Raw genomic sequence first — 19,245 nt, 5'->3', positions numbered from 1 at the left:
CCCTTCACTGCTCTGCTCTTCTTTCTTCCCCAGCTTTTTTTCAGGCTACATTATGAGTGTATAGGTGTAAACATTTTCAGATCAGCAATGCAATTTACACCCGGGTGGTAACCACCTAAATAAGCAGACCCACTCCTGCTCTCTGATTCTTCCTGATTATGTTCCCATTACACATTTTAAAAGAAGAGGAAAATATTTATTTATTTCATGTCCCTAAAGTGTTTTCCCCTTGACTTATCTCTGAATCAAAGCAAAAGCCACAATTTTGTCCCCAAAACCTGCCCTTGATTTTTATCTTCTGAACTAGATGTTCTTTTTGGTGTGTAACAAAAATAATAGCCTAGTCTGTGTGAGTCGTCAAAGCTATCAAAGCAGAGTGAAAAAGGAAAAGAGAAAAGAATCCTAGAGTTGGAAGAGACCTCGTGGGTCATCCAGTCCAACCCCATTCTGCGTAGAAGCAGGAAAATTGCATTCAAAGCACCCCCAACAGATGGCTATCCAGTGTCTGTTTAAAAGCCTCCAAAGAAGGAGCCTCCACCACACTCTGAGGCAGAGAGTTCCATTGCTGAACAGCTCTCACAGCTCTCTCCTCTCCTGTAGTTTGAAGCCATTGTTCCATTGCGTCCTAGTCTCCAGGGCAGCAGAAAACAAGCTTGCTCCCTCCTCTCTATGACTTCCCCTCACATATTTATACTTCACCATCATGTCTCCTCTCAGCATTTTAATTCACCGTGGAAATAAATAAGGGAGATATTTTAAAAAAAGAAGTGACATGACCAAAGTCAGAAAACATTAATGGAAGTGCTTGTTCAGCAGCTACATTTTTGACTTAGACAATACAACTTCAAGCTTTGCTCATAAAAGGTGGGAATCTATCTCCTGACAATATGTGAAACTACAGCACATAATAGATTGCATTTAAATGAGAAAGGAATGGATGGACGGACAGACAATATCCCTCTAATGGGCTAAAAATTGGGAACCACAATTTGCTATCTTTTTGTAGACAAGTGAAGATCCTTTTGTTTCCTCAGGCCTTGGGGGGTGATTGGACAGGAATCCATGTTCTATGTTTTCTTTATTTGCTGTTCTTCCTTCCAATTGTCTGTATATTATTTTATTTTAGTTATATCTGAAACTTTTGCATAAAGTAAAAAAAAGCTGCATCTGTTTTTATCTCCTGTAAACCTGGAGTCCTTGACTGGGAGAAAGTATGAACAATGATTACGGTAAAGGTTTTCCCCTGAGATTAAGTCCAGTCGTGTCCGACTCTGGGGGTTGGTGCTCATCTCCATTTCTAAGCCAAAGAGCTGGTGTTGTCATGTGGCCGGCATGACTGCATGGAGCACCCTTGCCTTCTCACCGGAGAGATACCTATTGATCTACTCACATTTGCATGTTTTCGCACTGCTCGGCTGGCAGAAGCTTTGGCTAACAGCGGGAGCTCACCTCGCTTCCCGGATTCTAACCTGCGACCTTTTGATCAGCAAGTTCAGCAGTTCAGTGTTTAACCCATTGCGTCTCCAGGCAGTGATAAACAATAATAATTAATCATTCTCATTGGCGTTCTTTCAGTTTCATTCTGCATTTCTGTGGGGTCCATTTGTTTGAGGAGGCCTCTGCCCCAGAGTTGCAAGCTTCAGAGAAGCCACACTCTTTCCGCCTCCACAATAATGATTTCATCTGAATCTTGAATTACAGCTTTATGTAAATATTCAAAAATATTTAACCTACTGATGCCTGAATTAATGTAATTTTATTGGTATCTATTGTTATTGTTATTTTTGTAATTGACCAGTAGCTTCTGCAATTCCCACCCTCAGCTTCTACTCAAGTCAATATGTTTTCCCGATTGTTTTGAGGTAAAATTAGGTGCCTCGTCCAGGCCCGTAGCCAGGATTTCGATTCGGGGGGGGGGGGGGGGGGGGGGGCTGAGTTTGTTTCGGGGGGGCTGAGTCCGAGTGAAAGAGGGTCTACCCTAGCAAACCTTTTGTATCGTTACCCCAATACCCCCTTGCATATGTGCTATATTGAGTAGGGTGATCAAATCATGATATGAATAAACATAACAGTTTAAATAATGCACCAGTAAGGCCTTTTCGCGAACCACCATGAGAATTTCGGGGGGGGGGGAGGGCTGAAGCCCCCCAAGCACCCCCCCCCCCCGGCTACATGCCTGGCCTTGTCTTATATTTGGGTTGGCTTATACTCGAGTATATACAGTATGTTACAGTGTAATGTAAAATAAACTAAGTGTAGTTCACGTTTGATCAGCCCACACACTGCCTTGCTAGAGAAAGAAAACATGTGAACCGTAAAGAACAAGTAGTTTACTCTCCGTAGTTCAGAACAACATATGTACAATATGATCAGTTACATCAATTCACACAATGTCCTTTTATGAGAGATTTAAAATGGTCTTTCTTTGTTCATGTGGAGAAACCCCTTCAGCAGCTCATGAAGCAAGACAACACTCCAAACTACGTCTCTCTATCTCTTCTTCTCTCTCTGCATCTGCATAGCTCAAGCCTGAACAAAATGTAACAGTATCCAAAAGTCCCAGGCTCAGCCATCATCTTGAGTCCTTTGGTTCCAGGGCTTTGGAGAGAGGCTCTTTCCCCTCGTTCCAGTGCAACGCTGGGCAAGGAAGGGTTAAGGGGAGGGAGTGTGGTTCCCATACAGGCAGGAAGGAAGTGGGCCTCCTTAGACCCGCCTTTCCCGACTCTCTAGGAATTAAATTCCCTCCCCTTCACCCTTCCTTGCCCGGCTGGGAGAGAAGAGTTTGTCCTTTAGCCTATCTCTTTCCTCTTCTTCCTCTCCTTCTGGTGAGTCTTCTTCCCATTCCTTCTCCAAAGGGCCAAAGTGGGGCTGAAGCCAAAAACACCTGAAGGGAGGCCTCACTCACTCACAGGTTGGCCTTCTATCCACACACAGAGACACAAAGATTGGGGGTTCAGCACAAGAGACTGTGAGGTGGTCACTTCTCCAACCAGGAGATCTTTCGGAGGAGGGAGAGGCTGGCAGAGAGATGTCCATGGCTTTCCCCTGCCATTCCCACTCACCTGCCTGTCTGGGTCCTCTTTTCCCCCCATACGTTCTTTAAATAATTCAGAGTTTCTGTTTGTCATCTGGATTTCCAAATATTTTACTTTAGTGGTTATATTTGCAAGAAAGGCTATGGATCATGAAGCATCAGCTGAAGGAATCACGGGGGGGGGGGGGGGGATTCAGTGTGGGTTGGGACTGAATGGGAGCTCAATGGGAGGCCAGGTGGGTCTGGAGGCCAGAGAAGCAGAGGCCCAGCGTCACCTGGCTCTGAACTAAACAAACAGCTTGTTTTTTACTCTCAAAGAAAAAGCCTCCTGAAACCTGTTGTCTAATTCTGCACTTCTTTCACAGAGGAAATGTGATTTTGGGCTGGGAATTTTGGAGTAGAGCCCTTTGAGGGATTTCTTTCCCTTGAAAGAAGAGGAAGGAAGAGCATCTTGGATACGGTAGGATTCTTCATCAGAGTGGCTCCAACATGGAGAGACCCAACCCATCTGGACCTGAAGCAGGACTTGGACACAATGGAGCATACTGGGGAAAGGCTACACATAAGTACTTGAGTGTGGACCTTTATAGTTCACACATACAGTTCCAGCGCTTCAGGCATTCCTCCTTCCGAGAGGGCGAGGGACCCAGAGAGGTTTGCAGCCGCCTCCACTCTCTCTGCCGCCAGTGGCTGAAGCCAGAGCAACACACCAAGGCGGAGATGATGGACCTGGTGATCCTGGAGCAGTTCCTGAGCATCCTGCCCCCAGAGATGGGGAGCTGGGTCCAAGAGTGTGGGGCAGAGACCTCTTCCCAGGCGGTGGCCCTGGCGGAAGGCTTCCTCCTGAGTCGGGCAGAGGACGAGAAGCAGGAAGGACAGGTGAGAGCATTCCCTCTTGGTTTCACTCACCTTGGGACCGATGGATAAACATATATCCTGCCTTCCTTCCAAGATGGAACCAATGTGAGGGAGAAGCCGGACTCTGCCTCCTCGGCCTCTTTTTCCACCTGCTCTGCCCCTCCTGCTCTCACCTCCATATCCATTGTGAGCTTGGTTGCTGCTCTACCCAAATTTGATGACCCTGATCTTTCTCCATACTACTTCTGGAATTTTCTGTGCTCTTCCAGGCCCAAAATAACTGCGTTGAGGTCCACCTTGATGTCTCTGAATTGGAGAAACCTCCACCAGGCCCCACCCAGAGCCTCCATCAGAAGGAGCTCAAGCAGGAAGGAGACGGGGCTGCAGCCTTGGAGGGTAAGAAGGAACCCTTTGGGGTGTTTTGCTGTTTTATGCCAGTGTAACTTCTCCTTCAGGGGATTGTAACAAATGCACAACCTGTTTGAGCTAGAGGAGGCATACATGTAGGATCATTTGGCCTTGAGATGAGTATATAGGTAACATTTGGTTGCAAAAGGTACAATTTCATTGTGATTTGCAGTTTTCTTTCTTGCAATACATGTACATTGACCTTAAGTTGGATATGACTGAAAATTCAGCCCTTCAGTATTTTTCCAGGTGAAACCCGAAGCTAAGATGAGCCGTGAAACTGAGGTGGAAGACAAACGGACAACAAAGAATAATTTTAGACTATTGAAACACCAAGCCCAGTACTAGATTCAATCCAACGTTCTTAAAGCACTGCTTGAGATAAAATGGCATAAACTCCAAAATGTGGCATGTTCTTGGGCTGGAAAATGTCCCTGTCTTCATAGGGTCATCTCTTCATAGGTTTCTTTTCAGGACTGCAATTGTAACCTCTGAGGCATGTTTATGGGATCAGCTTTCCACCCCTTGCTCTCTCTTTCTCTCCCAGGGGCTGGAATGAGGTTGTTGCCGAATCCTCAGTCGCTTCTTCCGCTTTGTGATGGAGTGGAACTGAATCAGGTAAGCAGTAGGACTCCTGGGAGAGGAGGAAGGGAGCTGTCTGGGGGTCATTTGGTGCAAGCTCAGTCATCAACCATCTTTTGAAAAAGGAAAGATTGAAGAAATATTGAAGAAACAGAAACGTAAATCACTTCAAAGAGATTCTTGTAAAAAAAAAATAGTGATTTCCCTTATGTGAGAAGGAAATGTGTTCTTTTTCCACCAGGGCCCAATCACATTTGAGGACGTGGCTGTCCTTTTCTCTTGGGAGGAGTGGGCTCTCTTGAATCCTGGTCAGAAAGCCTTGCACGTGCAGTTCATGGAGGAGATTCATGGGATTGTGGACTCTCTTGGTAAGGCCCCCTCACGGATGGGGATTTCTATTTCCAAATGCAGGATCCCGGTCGGCAGTTCCTTAGTGTGAGCAGTATCCTAAGTCATCTCAGTCACTGAGAGTCCTAAAGACAGGGCTTACGTTAGAAATACATGACAGATTGGTAATATATGGGTCCCTTTTTCTGATACAGAGGACAATCTCCCTTCTTTTTCTCTCAGCTGATTTGCTATTTCAAGGTGGCATGTGTTAGGAACAATTACAGCGTCTCCTCTTGTTGTTTTAAGGATTATTTCCATTGCCTTCTTATACTATTTCTCTAGAGTCCTTATCACTCACACTAAAGAATGATTTTTTCTGTCCTTCTTCACAGCAGATATATGGAAAAAGAGCAATGTATTCACCAAACACAGGAATGGACACAACAGGGGTCATACAAAAAAGACGCCATACCAATGCAAGGAATGTGGGGAATGTTTTGCTGACAGTTCAGCCTTGGTGAGCCACAAAAAACTCCACACAGGAGAGAAGCCATACCAATGCCAGGAGTGTTGGAAATGTTTTCCTTACAGTTCAGATTTGGTGAGGCACAAAAGTCTCCATACAGGAGAGAAACCATACCAATGCCAGGAGTGTGGGAAATGTTTTGCTCGCAGTTTTGCTTTGGTGAGGCACAAAAGACTCCACACAGGAGAGAAGCCATACCAATGCCAGGAGTGTGGGAAATGTCTTGCTGACAGTTCAGCCTTTGTGATGCACAAAAGATTCCACACAGGAGAGAAGCCATATCAATGCCAGGAGTGTGGGAAATGTTTTGCAGCCAGTTCAGACTTGGAGAGGCACAAAAGACTTCATACTGGAGAGAAACCATACCAATGCCAGGAGTGTGGGAAATGTTTTGCTCGCAGTTTTGCTTTGGTGAGGCACAAAAGACTCCACACAGGAGAGAAGCCATACCAATGCCAGGAGTGTGGGAAATGTCTTGCTGACAGTTCAGCCTTTGTGATGCACAAAAGATTCCACACAGGAGAGAAACCATATCAATGCCAGGAGTGTGGGAAATGTTTTGCAGCCAGTTCAGACTTGGTGAGGCACAAAAGACTTCATACTGGAGAGAAACCATACCAATGCCAGGAGTGTGGGAAATGTTTTGCTTACAGTTCAAACTTGGTAAAGCACAAAATACTCCACACAGGAGAGAAGCCATACCAATGCCAAGAGTGTGGGAAATGTTTTGCTGACAGTTCAGGCTTTGTTAAACACAAAAGATTCCACATAGGGGAGAAGCCATACCAGTGCCGGGAATGTGGGAAATGTTTTATTAACAGTTCAGACTTGGTGAGGCACGAAAGACTTCATACTGGAGAGAAACCATACCAATGCCAGGAGTGTGGGAAATGTTTTGCTTACAGTACACATTTGGTGAGCCATAAAAGACTCCACACTGGAGAGAAACCATACCAATGCCAGGAGTGTGGGAAATGTTTTGCTTCCAGTTCAAACTTGGTAAAGCACAAAAGACTCCACACATGAGAGAAGCCCTATATACACCTCCGTCACATCAGCACTTTTAATCTTGTACCCATTGCTCTGGCCCGGCCCAGTTTTATTGTGTTTACTGTATTGTGCCTGGTGTTTATTTTGCTTTATTCTGTTTTTAATTGTTTGATTTGCTTAAATTGTATTGTTGTGTTGTGTGTTGAGGCCTCGGCCTGTGTAAGCCGCATCGAATCCTTCGGGAGATGCTAGCGGGGTACAAATAAAGTTTAATAATAATAACAATGCCAGGAGTGTAAGAAATGTTTTCCTTGGAAGTCATCACTTCTGAAACACCAGAGCAGCCATACAAGAAAGAACCCATACAAATGCCAGGACTATGGAAAATGTTTTACTCAGAATTCATCCCTTGTAAACCGCCAGAGAATTCATACAAAAGAAAAACCATACAGATGCCCATCCAAAGAGCTGGTACAAAACTAATAAAATGTGTTGCAACAGAGAAATGGTGGGTTATGGACTATATGCTATAGACTAAATATTCAACATTTCCCGATGAACACGTGTGATTCCCTTGGCTTCAAGTAGCATTTGGCTTGACTTTGGACTGATCTCTTGGACTGTCAGAACATGGGTTTCAATGTCTAGTGAAATATTGCTTGTAATTTGAACTGTGTGATGTAAGTAATGCAAGAGTTAAATGCATGGAGCTGTGATGTACTGTGAGGCATTGCCAGAGCGGTTCCTGTGAAGTCACCGAATGTTTGGAGATCTTATAAGCCAGGAATGCCGCGTGTGCTTCCAGTGATGTAGGGCAAAGTGATCGGACATGATTTATTCTGCTCCTGTATATAGTTTTGCAATAAAAGATAAGTCAGCCACTTCAGGCTTTGGAGCTGATTTAAGTAGCATGCTTTGTTTATTTCCCTTTCCAAGCAGATGCTTGTTTTGTGGTGTCAGATTCCGGGGCCAATGTGGTACGGGTAGTCAAAGACATTGGGTTTCCGAGCATGTCATGTTTGGTGCATAGGCTTCACCTCACTGTGTGTGGCAGGCTAGCGAGAGGTTCTACAGCATGGTTGGAGAGAAGATATGTCAGCCCTCAATGCAGCCAGCTGAACCCTACTACAATAGAACAGCTGTTGTTCATTAAAGTCAAGTGTGGCGTTAAAGTCTGACACACTGTGTCCGTGCTCCACGCCACATGCCAGTGCTGTGGGGCCACATCTGCTTTCACAGAGTCCCTCTGTGTTCACCAATGGACACGTTAACACCTACCTCAATCACTGACTGATTTCATGGCTGGAATCACTGGGTTGTGAGTTTTCTGGGCTGTACGGCTATGTTCCAGAAGCATTCTCTCCTGACATTTCACCTGCATCTATGGCAGGCATCCTCAGAGGTTGTGAGGTCTGTTGGAAACTAGAAAAATTTCTCCCACCCTGTGGAATGTCTAGGGTGGGAGAAAGAACTCTTGTCTTTTTGAGTTAGCTGTGAATGTTTCATTTGACCACCTTGATTAGCACTTAATAGCCTAGTAGTTTTAAGGTCTGGCTTCTAACTTCCTTTGTTGGGAACTGATTAGCTGGCCCTGATTGTTTCCTGTCTGAAATTAACCCGTTTTTGAGTGTTGTTCTTTATTTATTGTTATGACCCTAACCCTAATCCTTTGGCTACCAGTATTAAAAAAAATCAGGACAGTAAATAAAGAACAATCTTCAGTAAATATTTCTATTTTTCTGTTTGTTTGCTTTGTTCTGTTAGAAATGTAATATAATGAACTGGCTGCTCTGACACAACAAATAAAAAAAAATCAGTAAATAGGGGAATTCCAGACTGGAAACAATCAGGGCTAGCGAATCACCTTCCAACAAAGGATTCCTTTGGGCAGGAAGCAGCCAGGCTTTGAATCTGCAAGGCCATTAAATGCTAATCAAGCTGGCCAATTGCAACATTCACACTTGCCTCAAACGGATAAGAGTTCTTTCTCCCAACCTGGACTTTCCACAGATATATAAACCTAACTTGCCTAGTTTTCAACAGACCTCACAACCTCTGAGGATGCCTGCCATAGATGTGGGCGAAACGTCAGGAGAGAATGCTTCTGGAACATGGCCAGACAGCCCAGAAAAGGTAACAAAAGCAAATAAGATAGATTTCAATTATTCCAAGCTATATCTCTTCATTGATACATTTTCGCAACCCAGTATCCAATTAGGAGTGGTTGGAGTTGTTTGGGTTATAGTTAGAGTATCTATATCAGTTTGTTTGTCCCGTCCCCCATTCCCCCCCCCCCCCATTAGCAGGATATTGCAGAATTGTGTGTGTTATTTCTCTCCCTACATCTCAGGACCACTACTTCTGGTTGTGATCTGGGACATTGTGTGTGTGAGAGAAAAAGAGTTTTGTGTATTGTCGAAGGCTTTTCACAACCGGAATCACTGGGTTGTTGTAGGTTTTCCGGGCTGTATGGCCATTTTCTAGAAGCATTCTCTTCTGACGTTTCGCCTGCATCTGTGGCAGGCATCCTCAGAGGTGTTGAGGTTTGTTGGAAACTATGAAAATCGGATTTATACATCTGTGGAAGGTCCAGGGTGGGAAAAATAACTCATGTCTGTTGGAGGCAGGTGTGCATGTTTCAATTGGCCACCTTGATTAGCATTTGATGGCCTGACAGTTTTTAAGGGTGGCTTGTTACTGCCTGGGGGGAATCCTTTCTTGAAAGGTGATTAGGTGCTCCTGATTGTTTCTTGTCTGGAGTTCCCCTGTGTTTGAGTTTTGTTCTTTATTTACTGTTATAATTTTAGAGTTTTCTTAGTACTGGGGACCAGATTTTGTTCATTTTGTGATTACTTCCTTTCTGTTGAAATTGTCCGCATGCTTGTGGATGTCAGTGGCTTCTCTGTGTAGCCTGACATGGTGGTTGTGAGAGTGGTCCAGCATTTCTGTGTTCTGGTTGGCTCATCAGGTCATAGAATCATAGAGTTGAAAGAGACCTCAAGGGCCAGCCAGTCCAACCCCATTGTGCCAAGAAGCAGGAAAATTGCATTCAAAGCACCCCCGACAGATGGCCATCCAGCCTCTGTTTAAAAGCTTCCAAAGAAGGAGCCTCTACCACACTCCAGGGCAGAGAGTTCCACTGCTGAACGGCTCTCACAGTCAGGAAGTTCTTCCTCATGTCCAGATGGAATCTCCTTTATTTATTTATTTTTTATTTTTTTTATTTATTTTTTATTTGCAGTATTTATATACCGCTTTTCTCCCCTGTAGGAGCCCCTGGTGTCGCAGTGAGTTAAAGCCTGAGCTGCTGAGCTTGTTGACTGAAAGGTCGCAGGTTCGATTCCGGGAAGCAGCTTGAGCCTCCGCTGTCAGCCCTAGCTTCTGCCAACCTAGTAGTTCAAAAACATGCAAATGTGAGTAGATCAATAGGTACCGCTCCGGTGGGAAGGTAACAGCGCTCCATGCAGTCATACTGGCCACATGACCTTGGAGGTGTCTATGGACAACGCCAGCTCTTTGGCTTAGAAATGGAGATGAGCACCACACCCCAGAGTCAGACATGACTGGACTTAACGTCAAGGGACAACCTTTACCTTTACCTAGGGGGGCTCAAAGCAGTTTACACATAGATAATGGCAAAATTCAATGCCTTACAACTACAATAGTAAAACCACACATTAGACATAAATCACATTAAAACAGTACATCACCAAGCATCAAAAGAGTCATTAAAACCAGTTTGAAGCCATTGTTCCACATCCTAGTCTCCAGGGCTGCAGAAAACAAGTTCACTCCCTCCTCCCTATGACTTCCTCTCACATATTTATACATGTATTGCCGAAGGCTTCCATGGCCAGAATCACTGGGTTGTTGTAGGATTTTTTAGGCTATATGGCCATGTTCTAGAGGCATTCTCTCCTGACGTTTCGCCTGCATCTATAGCAAACATCCTCAGAGGTAGTGCCTCCTCTCAGCCTTCTCTTCTTCAAGCTAAACATGCCCAGCTCTTTAAGCCGCTCTTCATAGGGCTTGTTCTCCAGACCCTTGATCATTTTAGGTGCTCTGCTATGGCTGACTTCTCTGTTTGAAGTAGTCTGAAGTGCCTTTCATATAGAATCATAGAATCAAAGAGTTGGAAGAGAACTCATGTGCTATCCAGTCCAACCTCCTGCCAAGAAGCAGGAATATTGTATTCAAAGCACCCCTGACAGATGGTCACCCAGCCTCTGTTTAAAAGCTTCCAAAGAAGGAGCCTCCACCACACTCCGGGGCAGAGAGTTCCACTGCTGAATAGCTCTCACAGTCAGAAAGTTCTTCCTCATGTTCAGATGGAATCTCCTTTCTTGTAGTTTGAAGCCATTGTTCCGCGTCCTAGTCTCCAGGGAAGCGGAAAACAAGTTTGCTCCCTCCTCCCTGTGACTTCCTCTCACATATTTATACATGGCTATCATATCTCCTCTCAGCCTTCTCTTCTTCAGGCTAAACATGCCCAGCTCCTTAAGCCGCTCCTCATAGGGCTTGTTCTCCAGACCTTTGATCATTTTGGTCGCTCTCCTCTGGACACATTCCAGCTTGTCAATATCTCTCTTCAATTGTGGTACCCGGGATTGGACACAATATTCCAGGTGTGGTCTAACCAAAGCAGAATAGAGCATGGGTCGCATGACTTCCCTAGATCTAGACACTATGGCTCAGTGGCAGCTGCAGCTGGATTCTTCAGCAGGCTCCTCCCTAGTATCTTGCCTCCTGCTTCACTATTCATTTTTGTTGTGCTCCTCAAGTCAATCAGAGGCACAAGCCTCATGCTTAAAGCTCAGGGGAGGGAGAGGAGAGTCCTCCAGAGCAGAAGAGCCTCTGTTTACCTCTCGGCCTAGAAGGCCCCCCTTCCTCCCACTTCCTCCTCGCAGCCTGTCTCCTCCTCCTCCTTCCGCTTCCTCTCCTTCCGGTGAGTCCTTCCTTCTTCCCAGGCCTTCTCATAGGCAAAGGGGGCTGTCTTGAGTGGGAGGGGGATTCCTATATTGGGGAAGGAGAAAGGGGGAGACGCTCCCAGGCCTCTGCAGGGAAGGATTGAAAGGAGTGGGGAGAGGCTCTGCTTTCTCCTCCCTTCCCTCCCTTTGTGGTCCAATGGACATACTGAGTAACAAGCTCTAGAAGAGGCCTCTGGCCCAGGCCTGCACCAAAGCCTAACCATTGCTATATATAGAACTACTAACAGGAGCAATTCTCCACCTTCTAATGATAGTGAACTATTTGCAGCCTCTTTGAAAGAAAACCTTCTGATACAGCGCTCTACCATTATTATTATTACTACTACTACTACTAGTCGCCCCCTGCCACGTGTTGCTGTGGAGAAAAGGAAAGTAGGTATATAGTATGAAATATTAAGTTCAATATACGTAATAAATGTCTTATTCTATAGTTCTTTACGTGAAGGTATTCAATTTAGCAGCACTTCACACAAGTATTACCATAACATTGTTACACTTTCCAGTTTAAATATCAATACTGTCAGAAAGGAAAAATGAAAACAAACACAGTTTTACTACAGACTTGATAATATTCTCAAGTGCTGCCGAAGCTTTAAATCAAGTTAATAACGCATACTCAACATACATACATTTTAGTAACACATTTGGTCTCCATTCATTTTATTCAACAGAACCGAAACTGCTATTATTGTACTGTAAAATTGATGTAAAGTGTTACTAAAATGTATATCTTTATGTTGAGTATGCGTTATTAACTTGATTTAAAGCTTTGGCAGCACTTGAGAATATTATCAAGTCTGTAGTAAAACTGTGTTTGTTTTCATTTTTCCTTTCTGACAATATTGATATTTAAACTGGAAAGTGTAACAATGTTATGGTAATACTTGTGTGAAGTGTTGCTAAATTGAATACCTTCATGTAAAGAACTATAGAAGAAGACATTTATTACATATATTGAACATAATATTTCATACTATATACCTACTTTCCTCTTCACTGCAAATTATAGACATCTGTGCGTTTAGCTACGCGTTGCTGTGGCCCAGTCTGGTGATCTGGAAAATAAAGTATTGAGAAAGTGCTGGTTTCTAATAGATGTAATTTCTTTCTGCTTGTGGGTAAACAGTATATCTTGCTGTTTCTTTGTCAGTGTTGACGTGGAGATTGACTGGTTTGCCTACTCTGGAACATGCAACATATACTTGTCCTTCTTTAGGGATCCCCTTCAAATCTGTGATACTATATCTGTGTGTGTGTGAATCATATAGATCTATCTGTTTCTTTGTCAGTGTTGAAGTGGAGATTGTCTGGTTTGCGTACTGTGGAACATGCAACATGTAATTGTCCTTCTTTAGTGGTCCCTTTCAAATCTATGATACTATATCTGTCATATACTGTACATGTGTGTGTGTCATATATATCTATATCTATGGCTGGATGGCTTTTTGTCAGCAGGGCTTTGATTATGATTTCTTGCTCTGATGAAGGGAGTTGGACTGGGTGGCCATAAGTATTTTCTGTTGGTCATGGGGGTTCTGTGGGGGAAGTTTGGCCCAATTCTGTCGTTGGTGGGGTTCAGAATGCTCTTTGATTGAAGGTGAACTATAAATCCCCGTAACTGCAACTCCCAAATGTCAAGGTCTACTTCCCCCAAACTCCGCCTGTGTTCATATTTGAGCATATGGAATCTTCGTGCCAAGTTTGGTCCAGATCCATCATTGTTTGAGTCCATAGTGCTCTCTGGATGTAGGTGAACTACAACTCCCAAATTCAAGGTCAATTCCCACCAAAACCTTCTAGTGTTTTCCGTTGGTCCTGTGTGCCATGTTTGGTTCAATTCCATCATTGGGGGAGTTCAGAATGCTCTTTGATTGTAGTTTAATTATAAATCCCTGCAACTACAATTCCCAAATGACAAAATCAATGTTTTGAGTGATGGTCACTCCTTGGGTTAGTAGGTGTCTTGTGGCCAAATTTGGTGGCAATTTGTCCTTTTGTTTTTGAGTTATGTTAATCCCACAAACGAACATTACATTTTTATTTATATAGATTATTATTCTCACCCCAATGGGGGACTCAGGGCGGCTTACAGACCGTGGCATACAATGCCACACTACACATATAAAAATAAACATCAATTTAAACAATGAGGGTATCAATTTAAACATACAGTAATAAACATGACATATTAATTGAACAATTCCAATATAAATACAATAAAAAGCTGTAAAAGCAAACATTCATTCCCAACCAAAGTGGGCTGATGACATATCAATTAAACAATCAGTTAAACAATTCAATAAAAATGTAATAAAACATCTCAAGGGTAAACATTTAATCCCAACCAAAGTGGGCTGATGGAATAAGCAGCCAGAAGCAGCAGGCAACAGGTGCGGTGGACAATGGACGGTGTGGCCATTAAAGTAGCCGCATGGTGAAGCAGCGAGGACCATGGAGGCACCTCATGCAGTGGTTCTGAAAGCCGGGCAATGGGCAACGCGGCCGTTAAAGTAGCCGCATGGTAAGGCGGCGGGGACATGTTCGCTCCTTGGAGGTTGCTGAGTCAGCTGGCTGGTATGAAGGTGTGGCTGCGGGTCTCCTTGTGGGTAAGCTCAAGGCTGGAGCTAGGTGTGAATGTTTCAACTGACCACCTTGATTAGCATTTGATGGCCTGGCAATGCCTGAGGCAATCTTTTGTTGAGAGGTGATTTAGATGTCCCAGATTGTTTCCTCTCAGTTGTTTTGTTGTCCACAGCTGCATGGTATGTGGTAGACTCGATGCCATTGAAAAGATCACACAATGTAGATTTAAAGATCGATCTGCAAAGATTGCAGCACAAGCCAGTCAAGGTGGTCCCAGTGGTGATCGGCACACTGGGTGCAGTGCCTAAAGACCTTGGCCTGCACTTAAACACAATCGGTGCTGTCAAGATTACCATCTGCCAGCTGCAGAAGGCCACCTTACGGGAATCTGCATGCATTATTTGCCGATGCATCACACAGTCCTAGACACTTGGGAAGTGTCTGACATGTTGTTCTTGTTCATTCGTTCAGTCGTCTCCGACTCTTCATGACCTCATGGACCAGCCCACGCCAGAGCTCCCTGTCAGCCGTCACCACCCCCAGCTCCTTCAAGGTCAGTCCAGTCACTTCAAGGATGCCGTCCATCCATCTTGCCCTTGGTCGACCCCTTTTCCTTTTACCTTCCACTTTCCCCAGCATAATTGTCTTCTCTAGGCTTTGCTGTCTCCTCATGATGTACTTCAACTTTGTCTCTAGTATCCTTCCCTCCAGTGAGCAGCCGGGCTCTATTTCCTGGAGGATGGACTGGTTGGATCTTCTCGCAGTCCAAGGCACTCTCAGACATGTGATCCAATAAAACAGCCAGCAGAGTGTCTGCTGTGGACTCATCTTGTGGTGTTTCAAATAATAATAATAATAATAATAATAATAATAATAATAATTTCTTGCCTGCCTCTCCTCATGGCTTGTGGCGGGTTACAACCTTGCTGAAACACATTCATCTAAAAACATTCTTTAAAATACACATATTAAAACACATTTCCACAAAATACACATTAAAATACAAAGATTAAACGAGATACAAGTTTAAAATTGGTCCTCGGATTCAAACAGCCAACCTTGCGGTCAACAAGTTCAGCAGTTCAGCGGTTTAACCTGCTGCGCTACCAGGGGGCTGTATCATAGCGGATAATCCACATTATCTGCTTTGAACTGGATGATATGAGTCTACACTGCCATATAAGCCAGTCTGAGTCCCTCTTCGGAGGTGAAATGGTCGGGATATAAAAGTTTTAAATAAAAAAATAGAATTCAATTTGAAGCAGATAATCTGGATTTTATAGGCCGTGTAGAAGGGGCTCCTGTCTCTCTTGGGAGGGAGTTCCAGGGTCTGGGAGCAGCCCCGCAAAAGGCCCTCCTCACCCTTGTTCCCACCAAAGAAGCGCGAGAGGAGGGTGGGACAGAGATAAGACACTCCATGAAACCGCTCATAAAGAGAGACGGAGAATGCCATGTTCCACTACCACGCTTGCCTCATATTAGTCTACCTTTGGGGCAGCTGAGTTTCACCTCTGGCAAGTGGAGGCAGAGGAATCTGCAATATTTTGCTCTTGATACTCATTTCTAATTCTATTTGGTAACCACATAAATATATACACACACAAATATACCAGTGACCTTTGTTACTTGCTGCAGTTTGGTTTCAGGACACTACAATGAATGTCAAAATCCATGGATGCCTAACATTCATTATTTATTTTATTTATTTATTTGCTTTACTTCTATACCGCCTTTCTCAGCCGAAATGGCGACTCAAGGCGGTTTACATAGTAAAGGTCAACACAACAACAACGAGAAGGCAGTTAAAACACATTATACATTATACAAAACATCAGGTCAAAACAATCATAATCCTAGATATACGCCTCAGCAAACAAATCAGAATCAGAATCCGTAATCATAATCCTTTATACCAATTCCTGTGATCAATTGTACCATATTACTGTATTTCATTGCATTATTTAGCCAAACGCTTGTTCGTAAAGCCAAGTCTTGACCTTCCTCCGGAATGCCAGCAGTGAAGGGGCCTGTCTGATGTCCACAGGTAGGGCGTTCCATAGCCGAGGGGCCACCACCGAGAAGGCCCTGTCTCTCGTCCCCGCCAACCGCGCCTGCGATGCGGGCGGGATCGAGAGCAGGGCCTCCCCAGACGATCTTAATGTCCTGGTCGGTTCATAGGAGGAGATGCGTTCGGAGAGGTAGGTAGGGCCAGAACCTATATGCAATAACATAGTAAAATGAAGTCCTTTGTATCAAGCTCTGCTTTTGGGAGGAAGAATTCAAACATCCAAGCTGTGGATGTTTGAATTCATGGGTACAGAGAGCTGATTGTATATTCATGCATATACAGGTAGAGTGAATGTGCTGCAATTGAAAGGTCATATAAGGCAATTTAATGCTTGAAAATCTCTTGAAATGAGTGGAAACCTTTTAAGCAAACATAACGGTAGCTGGGTTGCTGTAGGTTTTTTGGGCTGTATGGCCATGTTCTAGAAGCATTTGTTGACAAACCTCACAACCTTTGAGGATGCTTGCCATAGATGAGGTGAAACGTCAGGAGAGAATGTTTCTAGAACATGGTCATACAGCCCGAAAAACTTACAACAACCCAGTGATTCGACCATGAAAGCCTGCAACAATGCAGAAAGGTAGTTTTAAAAAAATTGAGCTTATAGATAATATGAAATCATGGAGTTGGGACTGGGGTGAGGAATAAAGGGACAGTTCAATGAAGGGCAGGTGGGACTGGGATTGGATTAGCAGAGGCCAAAGTGAAAGGAGGAGCCAGCCTTACTTGGCTGTGGAATAAATTAAGGGATTGTTGTTTGACTCTCCAATAAAAGCCTTCCTGAACCTTCTCAGCTAATTCTGCTTTTTCTTCAAAGAGGATATGTGACTTTTTTTGCTAGTCGTCCTAACTGTAACATCTTGTCTTTGGAGAATTCTAGAGTCCAAGGTCCAAGGACTTTCATTTTCTGAAAGAAGGAGGAGGAAAAGCATCTTGGATCCAATTTGCTACTTCATCAAACAGTGGTTCCAACATGGGGAAACCCAACTCACCTGGAAGTGAAGCAGGACCTGGGAGATTTGGGGCATTCTGGGGGAAAAGTACACATAAGTCCCTGAGTGTGGACCTTTCTAGCTCAGACATACAGTGCCAGCGCTTCAGGCATTCCTCCTACCGAGAAGGCGAGGGACCCAGAGAGGTTTGCAGCCGCCTCCACTCTCTCTGCCGCCAGTGGCTGAAACCAGAGCAACACACCAAGGCGGAGATGCTGGACCTGGTGATCCTGGAGCAGTTCCTGAGCATCCTGCCCGCAGACATGGGGAGCTGGGTCCGAGAGTGTGGGGCAGAGACCTCTTCCCAGGCGGTGGCCCTGGCGGAAGGCTTCCTCCTGAGTCGGGCAGAGGACGAGAAGCAGGAAGGACAGGTGAGAGCATTGCCTCTTGGCTTCACTCACCTTGCGAGTGATGGATAAACATACATCCTGCCTTTCTTCCAAGATGTGACCGATGTGACGGAGGAGGCAGATTCTGCTGCCTCTGTCTCTTTTCCCACCTTCTTTGCCCCTCCTGCTATGAACTCCATATTCGCTGTAAGCTCAGTTTCTCCTCTACTCAAATTTGTTGACCTCAGATATAACATTGAAAATTATTTATTTATTTATTTATTTATCGTGTCAAAAGCAAATTGGGGATACAGTTATAATGATGAGAGGGGAGAGCATGGCCTTTGTTTAAAACCAGGTTGCAGACTGCAGTTCCTGTACATTTGGGGAAAAGATCCTTTTCTAATCTTTCTACATATTCTGAAATTCTCTGTGGTCTTTCAGGCCCAACATAACTGTATTGAAGTCCAGCCTGATGTTCCTGAATCAGAGAAACCTCACTCGGACACCACCCAGAGTCTCCAGCAGAAGGAGCTCAACCAGGAAGGAGATGTCGCTGCAGACTTGGAGGGTAAGAAGGAACCCTTTGGGGTGTTTTGGTGATTTTGTCAGTATAACTTCCCCTAGACTTAATGTCAAGAGGAAACCTTTACCCTTCTTTTAAGTTCCCCTTTGAGGGGATTGTAGCACATCCCCAATCAGTTTGAGATTGAGACCATGCACATGCAGGATCATTTGGTCTTGAGATTAGTTTTTAGATAGGCATTGGGTTGCCCAGAATCCCTTTGGGGAGATGTGGCTGGATATAAATAAAGTTATTATTATTATTAAAAGGTAATTTCAGTATGATTTGCAGATTTCTTTCTTGCAATAAATCTGCATTAGCTGAAAGTTGAATTGGACTGAAAATTCAGCCCTTCAGTACCTTTCTAGGTGGGACATGAATCTAAGATGACCCCTCAAACTGAGCTGGAAGACAAAGCGACAACAAACAATAACTTTGGTCAATTGAATTACCAAGCCCAGTACTAGTTTCAATGCAACTTATTCACAGCACTGGTTGAGATAAAAAGTGCTAAACTCCAAAATGTTGCAAAATCCTGGACTGGAGAATGCTCCTGTCTTCATAGGGTCATTTCCTCATAGGTATCTTTTTAGGACTGTAATTGTAATGTCTGAGACATGTTTATGTGATCAGCTTTCCACACTTTGCTCTCTCTCCCAGAGGCTGGAATGATGTTGTTGCCAGATCCTCAGTTGTTTCTTCCACTTTGTGATGGGGTGGAACTGACACAGGTAAGCAGAAGGATTCCTGGGAGAGGAGGAAGGGAGATGCCTGGGGGTCGTTTGTCCCAGGCTTAACCACTAAACATCTCTTGAAACAGACAAGATTGAATGGGAGTTTCTTGGAAGTGAGATACTGAAGGCACAATTGCAAAGAGTGCCAATAGAGAGGAAAAAAATAAGGGAAATCTAAAGAAACCAGAACTTTCAGCTGGGCTAAGATTTAAAAGGGATGTGTACAAGAGATGGAAAGGTGGGCGGAGAGGGGGGAAT

The 19,245-nt window shown here is 44.3% G+C and overlaps 2 protein-coding genes across 4 annotated transcripts in view; both read left to right on the top strand.

Moving 5' to 3' along the window:
- The window catches only part of LOC132766026 (zinc finger protein 420-like), a 57,435-nt gene that overhangs the window by 32,502 nt on the left and 5,688 nt on the right, over nt 1-19,245 (top strand). The window contains exons 3-6 of one of the 3 annotated variants that reach the window (XM_067465239.1): nt 4,162-4,288; nt 4,848-4,918; nt 5,124-5,250; nt 5,605-6,760. In XM_067465239.1, the coding sequence (XP_067321340.1) occupies nt 4,162-4,288; nt 4,848-4,918; nt 5,124-5,250; nt 5,605-6,760 (1,481 nt within the window). Of the gene's footprint in view, nt 1-4,161; nt 4,289-4,847; nt 4,919-5,123; nt 5,251-5,604; nt 7,629-16,920; nt 17,731-18,132; nt 18,260-18,913; nt 18,985-19,245 lie in introns of those variants that run through there. The other 2 variants (XM_067465238.1, XM_060760347.2) reach the window with 2 other exon arrangements.
- On the top strand, nt 2,758-3,976 carry LOC137096326 (zinc finger protein 24-like). Its single transcript, XM_067465481.1, has 2 exons — nt 2,758-2,825; nt 3,400-3,976. Exon 2 carries the CDS (start codon nt 3,524-3,526, stop codon nt 3,959-3,961), a length of 438 nt encoding a protein of 145 aa, XP_067321582.1. The 5' UTR covers nt 2,758-2,825; nt 3,400-3,523; the 3' UTR covers nt 3,962-3,976.

This window comes from Anolis sagrei, chromosome 2 (genome assembly GCF_037176765.1).
Source record: "Anolis sagrei isolate rAnoSag1 chromosome 2, rAnoSag1.mat, whole genome shotgun sequence".
NCBI classification, from domain to species: Eukaryota; Metazoa; Chordata; class Lepidosauria; order Squamata; family Dactyloidae; genus Anolis; species Anolis sagrei.
Note: the sequence above shows the minus strand (reverse complement) of the source record. Positions and strands in the feature narration are given on the sequence as shown.

Coding starts and splice junctions, on each gene's coding strand:
- LOC137096326 (XM_067465481.1), top strand. CDS start 3,524: ATGGAGAGACCCAACCCATCTGGACCTGAAGCAGGACTTGGACACAAT.